The following is a 15,743-nucleotide window of genomic DNA, read 5'->3' as shown; positions in this document are numbered from 1 at the left end:
TAGTACAGGATTGGAGATAAAGGTGTAAAAAACAATACTATGTACCTGGCACTGTGCTAGGGATACAAAGAAAAGCAAAAGACAGTCCTTGCTCTCAAAGAGCTCACAATCTTATGGGAGAGATAACATGTAAATAATTACGTATAAGCCATACATACATATACACATGTATGTGTGTTATATGTGATAATCAACAGAGGGAAGACATATATGGTCTAGATTATAAGTGTAGAAAAGGAAATTTCTAAGTGCTCCATTTACATTTAGGCCCCGGATAGACATTTTAATCAAGATTTCCATATTAAAATTATCCATGTAGAAGTTGACACAATGAAATAAGACTATTCAGCTGGAAAAGAAAAGTGTCATGTGTCAAACACACAAATGAAAATGGAATAAATAACTGCTCAGAAGCCTACTTTAAAGGACTGAGATGATCACAAGCTGTATAGTGAGATATCTGTTCATTCACAGTTCTGAACAAACAAGGAATGAAGGATCAAAGGAAAGAGGGTATGGTCAAGCACTGCTCCTGGGGGAGCATTAAGTGTAATTCCAGTGATTGGGATGTTCAGTAAATAATTGGAGATGCTACACTGGAGATCAGGAGAGAGGTTAGGGCTGGATAAAGCTGAGAACCATCAGCATAGAGATTATAATTGAATAGGAGCTGATGAGATGACTATACATATTTTGTATCCAGTTATCTGTATCCTCTCTCCTCTCTAAACTTCTTCAAGAGAATATATGGCCCCAGAGCCCTAGACAATGTCTTGCATACTCAGAACTTAATAGCTGTTGAATAGAATTAAATAATGTGGTGACAGTCATTCTGACTTAGTGAAAAGTATGTATCATGGGGCAGATTTTAAGGAATGGACCTTTATAATAAACTATACAACCAATATATAAATAAGTACTATCCAGGAAAGTAAGGTCAGTTAATGAAGATAATTTTTGGATCTACTTTACACAGTAATGTGTGATAACACACAATAGGCTTTTAGCATTAAAAAATTACAATGTTAAAATTTTCAAACATTGAAGACTAGCACTTTAATTTTTTTATTTTTTGCTTTGAAGTTAATATTATTTTCATTTTTTAAAACACAACACTGAAATTTACTTAGAAATGAATTTTTCAAACTTTTTATTTCCTAAGAATCATGTATACTATGACAAATTACTGTCAATTCTAAATTATGGGAAGTACTTTACTGTAAATTTCATTATAGTTTTATACAAGTGGGGAATAGTCATTTTCCCTGTTTTGTCATTGGTATGAATTTTGTATCAATCATTTCCATGTCAGATTTCAGTTACTTAGTGAAATCTATATACACACATTCACTTGGGTCATGGATAAAATAGCTTAAAAATACTTTAAAGGGTTATATGTGTGTTATAATCATTATAACAATAGTATTATTAAGGTTGACAAAAATAATACTTTTAATGTTCTATAATATTTTGGTAATTTTGGCAATATATACTTATCATTTAGACTCTAATTATAAGTCAAATGTCAATTTCTAGGGGAATAAGCTAACATTTAGTAGCATAATTTAAAGAATATTTAATAGAAACAAAAATATCTATGTATTTCCCTTGCTTTATTGTAAAAGTTGATTACTCATTCTTTTTTTGTTATCAGGTGGTATTTTTGAATATGTGGAATCTGGCCCAATGGGAGCTGAGGAATTAGCCTTCAGATTTGCTGTGAACACAATCAACAGAAATAGAACCTTACTACCTAATACCACCCTTACCTACGACACTCAAAAGATAAATCTCTATGATAGTTTTGAAGCATCCAAGAAAGGTAACTTAGCATACTTTTTTTAAATCTTTATGTTTTTCTAGAACTAAAGTCTATAACTATGCCTAACAGTTTTCTTAACTCCAGTCTGTGGGTAACTCCTTAGTAATATAGACTATTTTGATCTTTATTAAAGATCTCTTTACACAACACAGAGCAGCAACATTCTAATTCAATAACTGGCCTAAGTGATGAGGATTGATAAACTTTTGAAACCAACTTCATTTAAGGGCTAAAGGAATATTTCCTATGACTGTATAAAATAAAACAACAACAACAACAACAAAATCCGAAACTAACCTGGGACTAAACCTGAACACAAAAAGCTCTTCCTCAGAAGAGTTGATTGAAATATACAAGCTGACTGCATTGTAATGAAATTTACACTTTCCAGTTGATTAATGATACATGGATTGAAATGTTTCTGTCTTTGATTTTATCTCTTTTTTTCCCCAAGCCTCTGAAATACCAAAACGACCTTTTCAAGAGCTTGTGAATTCTTTTTAAACTGTCAAGCACTTTATAAATGTGAGCTATTGTGTCCTCAAGTCTGTTCTTTACAGGTTTTTTTCCCCAAACCAATTATATTGCTACTATGTTCTTAATTTATCTGTTCTCCCACCAAGAATCTCTTGTTCCAAGTGATTTTGTAAAGTTGAGAAAGCTAAAAACTCCATAATATCCTTGAAACTTTAAGAGGAATCTTTAAAACAAACAAATAGACAAAAAGCCAAACCTTAAGTATGTATCTTTTATGTCCAATTAAAAACTATTTGGTTTTTCTTTCTATTAATAGAAGTGAATGCTATGGTGAATCAATATGGTCCAGTGAAAGTTAAGAATATGCAGGGAGTAAGATACAGTTTATGGATCTGTATGGAACATTTTATGTAACTGCACTATTCACAAGTTTGTTATGAAAAAGTTCTTTGTCAAACATAAAGTGCTCTACAAAATGTGAGCTATTATTATAATGCTCCGCTAATTTCCGTCTCCAAAGCCATATTGGGATATAGTAGTAATTTTGGGTCCCTAAAGGCTGTCAGAAGAGTGTAAGATATTACAAGCCCTATTTTACTGGGCAGATTTTGAATATAGACCAGGTGACTGATCATGTCTAATGTCCAAGGAGGACTAGCTACTTAGATTCAGTGAACTTTATCTTGAAGTTGGATGCAGGGTGATTTTTGGGGGGCATAGTAACTGTCAAACAACATTTTTACAGAGGTAGAAAGGCTATAATCTTTGTTGGTGGAGGGAGTACTCACACCAAGAAAATAATAGATTCCTGAAGTGTTGAAGTAAATAGTATCATTGTATTTGAATTTCATGTTCTAAGGCTTTATTTTGTGAAAAGAGAAAAAAAAACACATTGGGAATATGACGGAATGAGAAATGGCCTTGGATCTGAAGGGACCTGGGTTCAAGTCCAACCCCTAGTATATACTAACTTTGTGGCTCTGGGCAAGTCATTCTCAGTACTCTAGGTTCTAGAGACCCTCAGATGCATAGAAGGTATTAACTTGTTTTGGCAGAGAGAGTTTCCTCACCTGGGAATTCCTCATACCAGTGAAACCATAGTTCTGGTCCCTTTCCAAATCCCTAACTCTATTTAATCTGTACATCTAAACATAAAAGAATAGGAAAGAGTTTGCATTTTTAGCTTATTTAATTATGAGAATGACATTTTTATAGGTCTTTGAAGTTTGCAAAGTGTTTTGCATGCATTATGTCATTCTAATCTCATGACTAATGATATAGGTCAATATGAGGTATGTGGAGTAGATAGCAAGATCTTACTATCCTCAATTTAGAGATGATAATACTGGCTCAGAGAAATTGTGTCTTATTTATGGTCACACAGCTAAGTATCAGCTGGGAAATTTGAACCTATTTCTTCTTGACTGTAGGCCCAGCATTCTATCTACTGTGTTGCAAAAATACTGAGTAATGGACCTGAGTTTCAATATTGCTATTTCATTAAGTAACTAGGTAGACTTTACCTTCTACTGACAAGTATTAAGGTAAACATTTCTGGAGGAAATGGATTATTGTAATATTTTTTAGTTCAAAATAATTTTATATGGATTTTGGCTTTTTGAAGTGGCTACTTTTAAGATACTTCATAAACTTGTGATTGAATAGAATCCCTTAAATGAAAGTAGGCATTGCTGTTTATATATTCTTGTGTTGGTCCAGACAATTTCTTCAAACTATGCTTATTAGCATTAATGGGTACTGTGTAAAGGGTCTGTGTTTCTCAAGGTGAAAATGTGTCCTTTTGTTTGCAACCAGCTAGTATTTATCAAAGCCCACATTTTGTCTGCCCTCAGAGTTCATCTCTTTGTGAATGTGAAATCATTTTACACATTTCAAAACCATTTTTGTGTGATGGAAGGTTTGGAGGGCTGTAACCAGAGGCTAAAGGTTACATTGAAATGCTTATATTTGTCCTCATGGCTGCAATATCAAGCTTATGCAGGCAGGCTGCAGAATTTGACTAGTGACATAGTTCATGATTATTTCCATTAAGGAAATGTAAATGTAAAAGCATGCTTAGAACAATTAATGCTAAAGAATACTGAGTGTGAGTAGAGATGAAATATTAATGGATCTTTCAAAATATTTCTCCTTTAAATATCAATCTCAAGGCAGGCCAGAATATTATCAAAAAGAACATGATGCTATCCTGGAAATATTTAAGGAAACTAGAGCATCAAGTGATGAAAACATCAAATTTTCAAAATATCAGACATCACTGAAAACCTTTTTCAAGAATTCAAAATTTACTAGCAATAAATTACCCTTCTTGGTTTTTGCATGAATTTAGTCTGATCACAAATAAAAGCTCAATCCTGATTTTAAGAGGGAAGATACCATGAATTAAATCTCATCCCATGGACCTCATCTGTACTGAGTTTCTGCTAATTAAAATTAGGGTATTGGGGATTAATATAGAGGAAGATAATATAAGAGCTAAGTGTAGCATTTTTTTTGAACTCTGTGGATGCTCCATAAATACTTATGGATGAATATGAAGAGTTTGTACAATAATCCAAATGCTACACTAAATATCTTTATTCATTAATACAATTATATTTTAAAGACAAATAAATAAGTAGCTTCAAAGTTTTTAATTTTATCTTTTCATTCTATATATCATTTCTAACATGAAATATGAATCACTTCATTAAGTGAATCTTTTAATACCTAAAAATTCAGCTTCTTAACTGAAATATTCTTACACTAATTTCTTGGGGACATTTTTGTTAACATGCTGGTCTATAATATTTTAATATTTCTTGTTTTTAATTTTGTAAAAAATCTGGCGAAGGCCATTTATTTTTAACTTGACTAAGAGAAAGGCTGTTTTTCAGTCTGTTGAAAGTTTTCATTTATATAATCAATTTATAAGCATTTATTAACTGAATATCTCGATTGAAGATCCACATGTTCCTAAAATTGCTGGATAGTTGCTAATATTCAACCTTTGCCCTATGCCCTATGGCTGAGGCTGTATATCTATTGATGCTAGCTTGTATCTGTGAAAGAGTGTGGAGTTAGTGGCTTTTGGACTATTCGTTTTTGAATTTACTGTCTAAAATAAATATATTATTTCAAATTCAGGGCTATTCTCAGAAAAAAACATACATATATATATGCATAATGTATACACATATATGTCTATATATACATACATACAGCATAGTACCTATTATATGTACATTTGTGTATATGCTGTACGTATATATGGACTAGGATATTATAAATATTTGACAAAAATGTAAAACTCTCCCTGGGTATTGCTGAATTTGGATGTTGTTGAGCTCACTCTCTTTCTTCCTCCCTTCTTTCAAAGTGACTGTAGAGGATTTAGCTGCAGGTGTCTGGATGTTTTAAATCTCTACGTACAAGACAAATGTTAACAATGGAAAAACTAGAAGTGAAATTAGTTCAATAGAAATGATACTTTAAAATTGTCATGAACAGAATAATGCAAGATTTTGCCTTTTGGCTCATGAGATTAATGCTTTATCTGCTGGCACATTGGTTTCTCTCCTCTCATCATTGACAGACTTCTATCTCCTCTTCAGCCTGTGATCAGCTGTCTCTCGGGGTAGCAGCCATCTTTGGGCCTTCGCACAGTTCATCAGCCAATGCAGTGCAATCCATCTGCAATGCCCTGGGGGTTCCCCACATACAGACTCGCTGGAAGCACCAAGTGTCAGACAACAAGGATTCCTTCTATGTCAGTCTATACCCTGACTTCTCCTCACTCAGCCGTGCCATTTTGGACCTGGTGCAGTTTTTCAAGTGGAAAACAGTCACAGTTGTATATGATGACAGCACTGGTAAGTTTAAGTAGCTTTTGTTGTTCTGTTTTTTATTTATGGATTTTTAAATGTAAAATTTTATTCAGTGTCTAATTTGTAGCATTGGTCTTTTGGTGAGTCAGATTAAATGGAATCCTCCTGATAAGCAAACAACTTGGTAAAGGAACAAGAAAACATCATAGTTCTCTCATTATAACACAAATTACAGTCATACAGTTGGTTTTGTGCTTAAAGGGAACTTTGTAAGCAGTATTTTGCATGTATAAAACAACAGCATTAGTATTCTGGTGATAGACAAGATGCTTTTAAGACCATATGTGGTTTTTTTTTCCAGTTCTGGGTTACACATTTTAAGTAGGACTGATAGATGCGTAGTTTGTTGAGTGAGGTCAAGGGCAAAATTAGGAGCAATGGGTGGAAATGGAAGAGAAGTAGATTTAGGGGAAGGACTTAAGGAGGAAAAAATCTTAACACATAGAGTTGTTACAAGTTGAATGGGTTGCCTTAGGAAGAGGTCTTCAAGGCAAGACTGGATGACCACTTGGATGTGGTATAGTATGGAGATTCTCACTCAGGTTCAGGTTGGAGGTGCCTTCCAGTCCTGAGATTCTGTAATGAATATTTTGAAAAGTTTGATGTCAATATGTGTCTCAGAGATGTAATTATGTTAAGGAGAGTTTTCCAAAGCAAAAACATATGACTATCTTCTGTTAGTAGACCACCACATTTTGTTTAAATGTCTGTGTAAAATTCTCACTTCTTATTGACATAATTTTATGGTCTAATAAGAGGCAATTTACCAAATGACATTCTGCTGTGTATTGGAAACTGAGGAACCTAACGAATTTTCTCTGAACTTATGCTGAGTAATTTAGTCTCTGCCTTTTTGTTGCAACATTCAGTCTATCGTTTTATATCTGGTTTGGGAGGCTATTCTGAGATATAGGTAGTTAGTAATTAAAAATTCACATCTGAATAAGATACTGAATAGTAATAAATTAGTAATGAATTTGATTTGAAGTACTTATCTGGTTATCAGTATCATGGGATAGTTCCATGATCACCTTTTTTTTTTTTTTAAATTTGCCCATAAAGTACTGGAGAATAGCAGTGACAAGAAGAATTTCACATACTACAGTTATAGAAATAACTTGACCTATAAAATTGCAGATCTGAGAGAATGGTCCCTGAAATTCCCTTTCTGCTTTCAACAACAACAACTATGGTGCCTATGAAATGTGTAACAGAAACACTCTGATTCAACCTACAACATATATATGACCATAAAGAAACTGACCTGTTTGCAAATATGCCTGACTTTAAAAAAAAAAAAATTAGTATGTGGACTCTCCTCATGAGAAAGTGGTTTGATTTAAAATTTTTAAAAAATGTAGCAATTTAAGAAATACTTACTGAGTTAAAAACAAACAAAAAATTACTGATTAAGCTTGAGCCCTTTTATACTCCTTTTTTAAATGGGTGCTTTTAAAGTTAAAGTGACTAAATTTTGGGCCCTTTGAAGATGTATTTAAAGTCACAGATTTAGAGTTGGAGTGACCCTCAGAGTCCAAATGGTCCAACTCTTTCATTTTTCAGAATAAACCGAGATCTAGAGATCTTAAGTGATTTGTGCAAAATCACACAGAAAGTAAGTGGCAAAGCTTAGATTCAAATCTTATGCTCTTAGTACTATATTTAGTGTGTTGTATTTTTACTTCATGCTATAAATTAAACTTTTCCCTGCACTTTGGCAGGTCCTATCTGCCTATTTAGAAGTGAGAAGCTCATTTACAAATAGGTTTATTTTTGCACATGGGCCTTAACATGCACATATGCACATATCAATTTATATAGAACATGTTTATTATATCTGAATCTAATTTATATAAATATGTGAATAAATAATGTTACATTCAATTGAACAAATGTATATTAAGTGGCTACTTTGTGCTAGACACTAACCATACAAAGCTGAAATACAACATTGTCCCTTCCTGCAAGGGAATATGCATATTATTGTTGAGTATGCTTATTTCCTAAAATAGGTAAGACATAATTGATAATGTTTATAGTGTTAAAAAAAGAGATAAGCAAAGAAATTTAAGAATAGTCAGGTGAATTGGTCTACAGGAAATGATGAAGCAAATTTGTAATTCTTTTTGAGTGTTCTACTAATTAAATTATTTTGACATTGCCCTTATAGGTATGTATTGAACTTTGCTGGCATACGTGAAATAGCATTTTCATTCTATACATGTGGTCTAATAGGCATCTTAACATAGCAGGACAAGGTACTGGACTTGGAGTCAGGAAGATTTGGGTAAGATTCATAAGATCATGGATCTAGATCTGAAAGGAATATTAGAGGTCATCGAGGCCAAAATCTGTCATTTTACAAAGTAAGAAACTGAGGATCAAGGAAGTTAAGTGATGGGCCCTAAGTCACGTAGGTAGTACAGAGGTATATAGCCAGGGTATGAATCCCACCTCTGATTTACAAGCTTATTTGATTCTGGTCAAGTCATTTAACTTTTGTATCTAATGATACTCTGTAGGATGTACTAAATCACAGGTAAGTTGCAATATGCATTGCTGGAAGCAAGGAGTTTCTTTACTCCCCCAAAATCACAGATCCTTCACAAAATCATGTATAGTCTCTGGGTTATACCAGTACATTTATGGTGAATATGAGGATATTGTTACGTGGATGTCTTTGGCAAAGCAAAGACCTATTCTGCTTCCAGATTATTTTTTTCATGAATCACCTTTAAAATAGTACTGTGCTAAAAATTAACAGCCATTTTGTGGTTGGGTGAACATGTATAAAATGTAAAGTGTGTTCTGGTCCAAATCTGAATCTTTCAAAACATTTTAAGCTATATTTGTATGAGTTTTTCTTCTAAGTTAATGTAGATCTTTGGGAAAACAAAAGGCCCTAATTACTTAAAATCTTTTTTAATGTCAACTTAGAGGAACATCTTAAACATTTTTAGTTGTAACCATTTCTTGGAAACTGCTCTCAGAAGAAAGAAGCTTGCTAATGTACTATTTATAAGTGGATGGCAATTTGGTGTATCCAATTGTGCATATTTTCAGCATTGTTTGTAATTAACTAATTGCCTGCTTGTAACTAATAGCATATACATTTGGTTAATTGAACCCACAACTGCCCACTTCTAATTTAAGTGGACCATTTTAATTTAAGGCCAATTATAAGTAGTCAGCTGCGTTTGAAGTGTTTACATGTGGATTTGAGGCTAGGACAGGAAGCAGAGGCACTTTAAAAAGTGAATCTAAATGTATCTATCAGCTCTAAGATTTCCTATTCTCCTCCCTTCCCCTCCTCCTTTTCCATCCTTTCCCTTCCCCTCACTTCCCTTCCCCAACTCTTCTCTTCTCTTCTGTCCTCCAAATAAGGGAGATAATATAGCCTTTTGGTTAGAGTATGGGCTGAGTGTCTGCAAATGAGTACCTGGGGCTCAGTTTACTCACCTGTAAAATGTGGAGACTAGATGACCTAAAAAATTCCCTTACATTTCTAAATCTAGACCCTTCAATTGGTTTCGTCACTTCTAATCAAAATAAATGGGTAAATGGCATGGCAGTTGGTCTTTGAATTGAAATAGACAATAGGATTCAATGGGAGGAGAGGTCAACCATGACCATGGAATAAAAGGAAGATATTTTGGTTGTTCAGTCATTTCAGTCGTGTCTGACTCTTTGTAACTCTATTTGGAGTTTGCTTGGCAGAGATTACTAGAGTGGTTTACCATTTCCTTCTCCAGCTCATTTTATAGATGAGGAATTGAGGCAAACCGGATTAAGGGACTTGCCCAGGATCACAGTAGTATTAAGTATCTGAGGCCATATTTAAACTCAGGAAGATTTCTTCCTGACTCCAGGCCAAGGACTCTATCCATGAGCCGTCTAACTGATTTTTTTTTAACCACAAACTACATTCGATAACTATTGTGAACAAAAATCTAAATGATTTCTAGTCTTTGTGTTTTGGGTTGATGATAAGACTTTGGTAAACCATTATACTTGTATTTTCTTGATCTCCTTTCAAAAGCAATTCATTATGTATTCTACCCATCCCATTTTAAATTCTAATTTATTTTCTTTAGTTTTCCAGTTGCTGCTTGATAATTATCCTTCTATAAGGTTTTTCTCTTGCCAACAAAAATCACTCACTCTACATAGATGCAATGAAATTATATGTTATAATGTTGGAGCTAGACAAACTATGAAAATGATATGAACAGGATATGGTGTTTTTCTGATCATTAGCATTCGTTGTGGTCATGGATGAATGCTTTTAAACACCGTAAAAGTCTGTTAGATCTCTGAATGATGTCCAAAAAAGAAGGAAAGAATTGGCTTCAGAAACAAGATCATGTTTCTGTCAGTCATTGAGTAGAATAGGAATCATTTTAAATTTGAACTAAAAATAAATTAGGAATGTGTCAGCTTGTAAACAGTTTCAATACTGAGTTGTATTTCCTTGTAAATCACTACACTTTCAGCTTTGTTAATAGACCAAGCATCCCCTTATGATTTATGTGCTCAGGGATGCTTGATATGTTTTATTCATATCTAAAAAGTTTTATACTATTAAAATATTGTAGCATGTAGTTGACCCTGGTTTCTAGAAGATTTTTTCAGCATACTGTAAGCTATGAAAGGAAAGTTTTGAGTAGGCACCCAACACAGTGTCTATTGCCTGAGGTCCAAACAGTTTATGTATGGAAAGGCTCATCTCCAGAAGGCTGAATACCAGTAGCTATTTTGTTTAATTTCTGTAACCCATGAAAAAAATATATTAAGTGTTGTGATTTATGTTGGTATAAAGTATACCCTACACTGATGAAATCAGGGATTGTTTAAAGTAACAAAATATTTAGACTTGCTAGTTATCCATAGATAAGATAAAAACACTGGTGGCATTATTTTGATAATGCAGTGAAAATAATCCTGAATCACTCTAGGATAATGACCCTATACCATCATTTTGCTTTGGCTGTGGGTACTCACAACCTACATTGTGGTCTTTTAAAAGAAATAAGACTAGTAGAGGGAAATGTGCTTTAAATGTGAAATGATATAGAGTTAAGAATTTGGGATATTCCTTTGTTTTTTAAACCTCTTTCATACTGATTTCTTTAGTGGAATAGAAAAGTGAGGCAAGGTCAGAAAGGGATGTGGTCATTGTTAGCAGTTCAGTGATGATATAGATCAGATAGGAACATAGGACCATGGATTTAGAGCTTATCATCTTAGAAGTCACCTAATCTCTTTCCATTCATTTTTCAGATGAAGGGAAGTCCAGAGAAGTTAAGTGATTTACTCGTAGTCATACATCTAGTAGATATCAGAGCCAAAGTTTAAATCTAGGTCCTTGGGTTCCAAATTTTTTTTTCTATTGCTTTATGTTATTGTCATGGTACTGGGAATTAATTGGGGATGGTGGTTGGTGGATATATCAAACTGTAGCCTGGTATTTTATCAACAAACTCAGTTGCCAGGAAAGTTCTTAAACTGGTCCTATATTGCACTTATAATTTTAGTGTTTGGGTTATATAAATCTAAATAATTTGCCAAATTAGATAGGAAATTGTGACAATCAGGAAGGTTGCACAATGATGGTCACAGCTTGAGAGACACTTCTTCTAGATTTCAGAGATTCAAAGAATCTCAGAGTTGGAAAGGCCTTATGTGATATCTGGTCCAAGTCATAACTGAATTGGCAATCTCTTTTTCAACATCCTTGACAAATGGTCATTTGTGCTTTGTCAAAGACATACAGTGAGGGAAACCTACAAACTGCAAGTGGTCTATTCCACTCTTGGACATCTCTAGTTGTTTGGGAAATTTTTTTTCATAGGAAGCCTACATTTATGTCTTCTATACATTGCCTGAAACAAGTATTATGTTTCATGTTATGGACTGATTTTTTTTTCTTTTTTCTTTAAGTTTTAATTATGATAACCCTATATGTAGAAGAATTTTTAGAGGGAAAGCTAAATTGATAGATGGAATAAATAACTAATAAGTAAGTACCAAACATTTGATCTGACATTATGAAACTTAATAACTCGATATGGGGAAAAACAGAAAAAAATGAAAGCAGTTTTTACTTTCAAAATAGCCAACTAGAGATGACTTTTCATTAAACTTCTATGAATGAGTGTTTAAAGTTGTATATAGACAAGTCACTAAGTAGGCCATTTGAATTGGTATCAGACCGTAAAATGTCAGATGGTAGTAAGCATTCATTTTCTTTTTTGAGAAGCTTAAATTTAAATAGACTACAATAATGCATTTTTATTCACATTATGGCTTTCTAACAAAAGATATTCATTCAAAAATACCTATTTGGAAAGTAATACTTCTCAATATTATGAAATGTAGAATCAGATAATTTTGATCTTATTTCAGGGGGTGGGGGAAATTTGGATCCAGGCTGATTATATGTTATACTTTCTAAGTACAGTGTTTCAAGTGCTGTATTCTGTAATTCCAAGTGCAAATACAATTAGCAATTATGGGTTAAACCTAATTATTTGGAGATAGTTGATTACATAGTTTGGTGTATTAGTGTTCCAAGAAGGTTTCAGTATTGCTGGTGCAGTAATGCCTGAATATAGTTTCTTGAATAAATTAAGCAAACTTAGGAAATTGGCTATGATAGTATTTCAGGTGTGCTAATTATATAGTAGGAAGTCTTTACCAATGTACATATAGGTTAACTGTGTTTTAAAAACACAGTTTTAGAGACAGCTAGTGAATAGAGCACTGAGCCTAAAGTCAGGAAGTCTGAATTCAAATACAACCTCAGACATTTACTAGGTGTCTGACCCAGGGCAAGTCATTTAACCTCTGGCTCAGTTACCTCATCTGTAAAATGGAGATAATAATGGCATCTGTCCCCCAGGGTTATAAGGATAAAATAATATTTGTAAGGCACTTTGTAAATCTTCAAGTGCCATATAAATGCTATTGACAAAGTACCAGAAAGGGAAAGGAATAGAATAAGCATGTATATAGCACTTACTACGCATCAGATAACAAGTACTTTTACAAATACTGTCTCATTTAATCTTCATAACAACCCTGCAAGGGGTTACACAGCTAGTAAATGTTCAAGGCTGGATTTGAACTTATTGTCCTGATTTCAGGTCCTGTATTCTATCTAACGCACCACCACCTAGCTACCTCTAAAAAGGTCAAATCAGGTTAGATTAAGGAATGATGGAGCAGCATTGTTGGCCCAGTCTTAGTTTTGCCAACCCTATTTATTGCCTTATCAGAGTTCTTCTGTCATGTGGTAGACAATGTTAGAGATCATTAGAGAGGAATAAAATTAGAAAAAAAAAAGGCATGATAAATAATCAGTGGGATGTCTAGCCAACAACTTCCCCAAATCCATTGAAGATCTATAAGAATAATCGTTTCTACAGATACTTTTTGTCTTGTAACCAAAATATCCCATCCCCCTTCCCTTGCCCTATCCCTCACTTTTCTGGTCTGTAAGAATTCCTGGTGTGTGTGTGTATGTGGGCAGAGGCAATGGGGAATTAGCCTATATGTTGTACTGTAAAACTTCTTCTTGTTCCACCTTCTGCATACTTTAGGTAGACTGGTGGAAGGGTGGAGGGGATGGGCATAATCTTGAATTGTACAAGATGCAGGGGTGTTACATTCTAGAAAAAAAAAGCTCTAAGCTTATCAGTTAAAAATGTCAAATTCTACAAGTAAAGACAGAGATAGATATGTGTGTATCACGTGTGTGTGTGTGTGTGTGTGTGTGTGTGTGTGTATATATATATATATGCCTCTAAAATGCATTATATGTATATACCTATATACATATATGCACACAGGAAATAGGAAATATTTAAATTTATTTTATTTATAAAAGACTATTTCATTTTTTATTGGATTCATTTCATGCTACAAAATAATGTATAAAACTTTTCTATTGTGAATTATATAGCATTCTCCAAGTAATTTAACAATTTTAAGTGTTAGTAAAATACCTTGGCATTTCTCTTACTATATTTTCTTAATTTCTTAATTTGTTTGAATTTCAGAAATAAAGATCAGGAATGACAAGAGGCCTTATAGAAACCATGCTGTGTTTTAGATAATTGTTATATTTGTGTTACTTTAGTGATATTGTGAGTAAATTGTGAAATCATTTAGAAATTTAGAGATGACAGACTAGTTTAAAATACATAAGAAGGAGCTTTGTTTCAAGAATGTTTACTTCTAACTATCCTAAGGATATTTAACTTATCTGACCACTACTCACTCCTACTTTTGAGTGCATGAGTATTTTTTTCTATTTTCCTGAATATGGAAGATAATATAGGAAATCATAAAATTTCACTGCATGCATTTCTTCCTTCTAAAGAGAGGATCAGAATATTCTGGGGAAATTTCCTAGTTGGATGATGAACATAATGATGGCTTAGGAAAATGTGGGGCAGTGTTGTTTCCTCAGACTTAGTTTTGCTAACCCTATTGTGTATTTAAATTCTACCAATTTACAAAAGTGTACTGCTTTCTAAAGGACTATAATTCTTTTTATCTGATCAATGAAGAAAAAGCTTAGATGCATTAGAGAAAAAAGAGGCATTGTTTTAGGAAGAGGTGACACAAAAGGGTACTTGTCTTGGGACTCTCCTTTGATAATCAGATTGGAATTTCTTTTTACAATGATGGAAGATTTTGAACTCTTTCCACTTGTTCTCACTCAATGTTGTATAATCTCTGTTAGGTCTTATACTTGTCTAATGTAGAAATAGCCCCTGTGGTCATAAATCTAGCCTCACCATGCACTGCATGACTGTCCTATTGACATCTAACCAGACACAGGACTCAAAGTAGTTCATATATGTTCTCAAATGCATAGAAAACTAAATTACTGATGATATTGGGTTTCATTTGTCCTCAATTCAGTCACTTTACTATATGTGTAATTTTATAATTTTTATCCAGTTCTTGTATGTAATGAAATGATCTAATTTTTAAAAAATTGTATGAGACTTTCTGTTATTAGAGCATGCTAGTATGTGAATTATGTTGACAATGTTTGAAAATGTTATTGACTAATACTTGCCACGAGTATATTGTTTGGAGACAATAAAAATATAGCATGTGACTTGACATGTTAGTTTTGAGATAATAGTATGAGATAGAGTACTGCAACTTATGTTTTTCCTTTTGTAATTTGGCTACATATTTTTTCTTAATCTTGGAATACAAGAAGATTGGCTTAATTAGCAAAATATTTTGCTTCAATAAAATTCATCCCACCCTGGATCACTACCTTGTCATGGTGGAAGGGTTTGTGTAGCTCAATGAAATTATAAGCTATGCTGTGTAGGGTTACCGAAGACAGAGGTCATAGTGGAAAGTTCTGAGGAAAGATGATCCACTGGAGAAGGAAATGGCAAACTATACCAGTATCTTTGACAAGAAAACTCCATGTACAGTACTAAAATGATAAAAGAGACAACCTCAAGAGATGAGCCCTTCAGGTCAGAAGCTGTCCTGGGAAGAGTGGAGGACAGCTGCAAGTAGCT

The 15,743-nt window shown here is 33.5% G+C and overlaps 1 protein-coding gene across 1 annotated transcript in view; it reads left to right on the top strand.

Annotated features, from left to right (window-relative positions):
* Positions 1-15,743, top strand: part of GRIK2 (glutamate ionotropic receptor kainate type subunit 2) — a 798,700-nt gene that overhangs the window by 282,485 nt on the left and 500,472 nt on the right. Inside the window, exons 3-4 of the mRNA XM_020998276.2 lie at positions 1,655-1,822; positions 5,914-6,171. Of these exons, the coding sequence (XP_020853935.1) occupies positions 1,655-1,822; positions 5,914-6,171 (426 nt within the window). The remainder of the gene's footprint in view (positions 1-1,654; positions 1,823-5,913; positions 6,172-15,743) is intronic.

The sequence above is a fragment of the Phascolarctos cinereus genome, unplaced genomic scaffold, assembly GCF_003287225.1.
Source record: "Phascolarctos cinereus isolate Bilbo 61053 unplaced genomic scaffold, phaCin_HiC Scaffold_5;HRSCAF=322, whole genome shotgun sequence".
Lineage (NCBI taxonomy): Eukaryota > Metazoa > Chordata > Mammalia > Diprotodontia > Phascolarctidae > Phascolarctos > Phascolarctos cinereus.
Note: the sequence above shows the minus strand (reverse complement) of the source record. Positions and strands in the feature narration are given on the sequence as shown.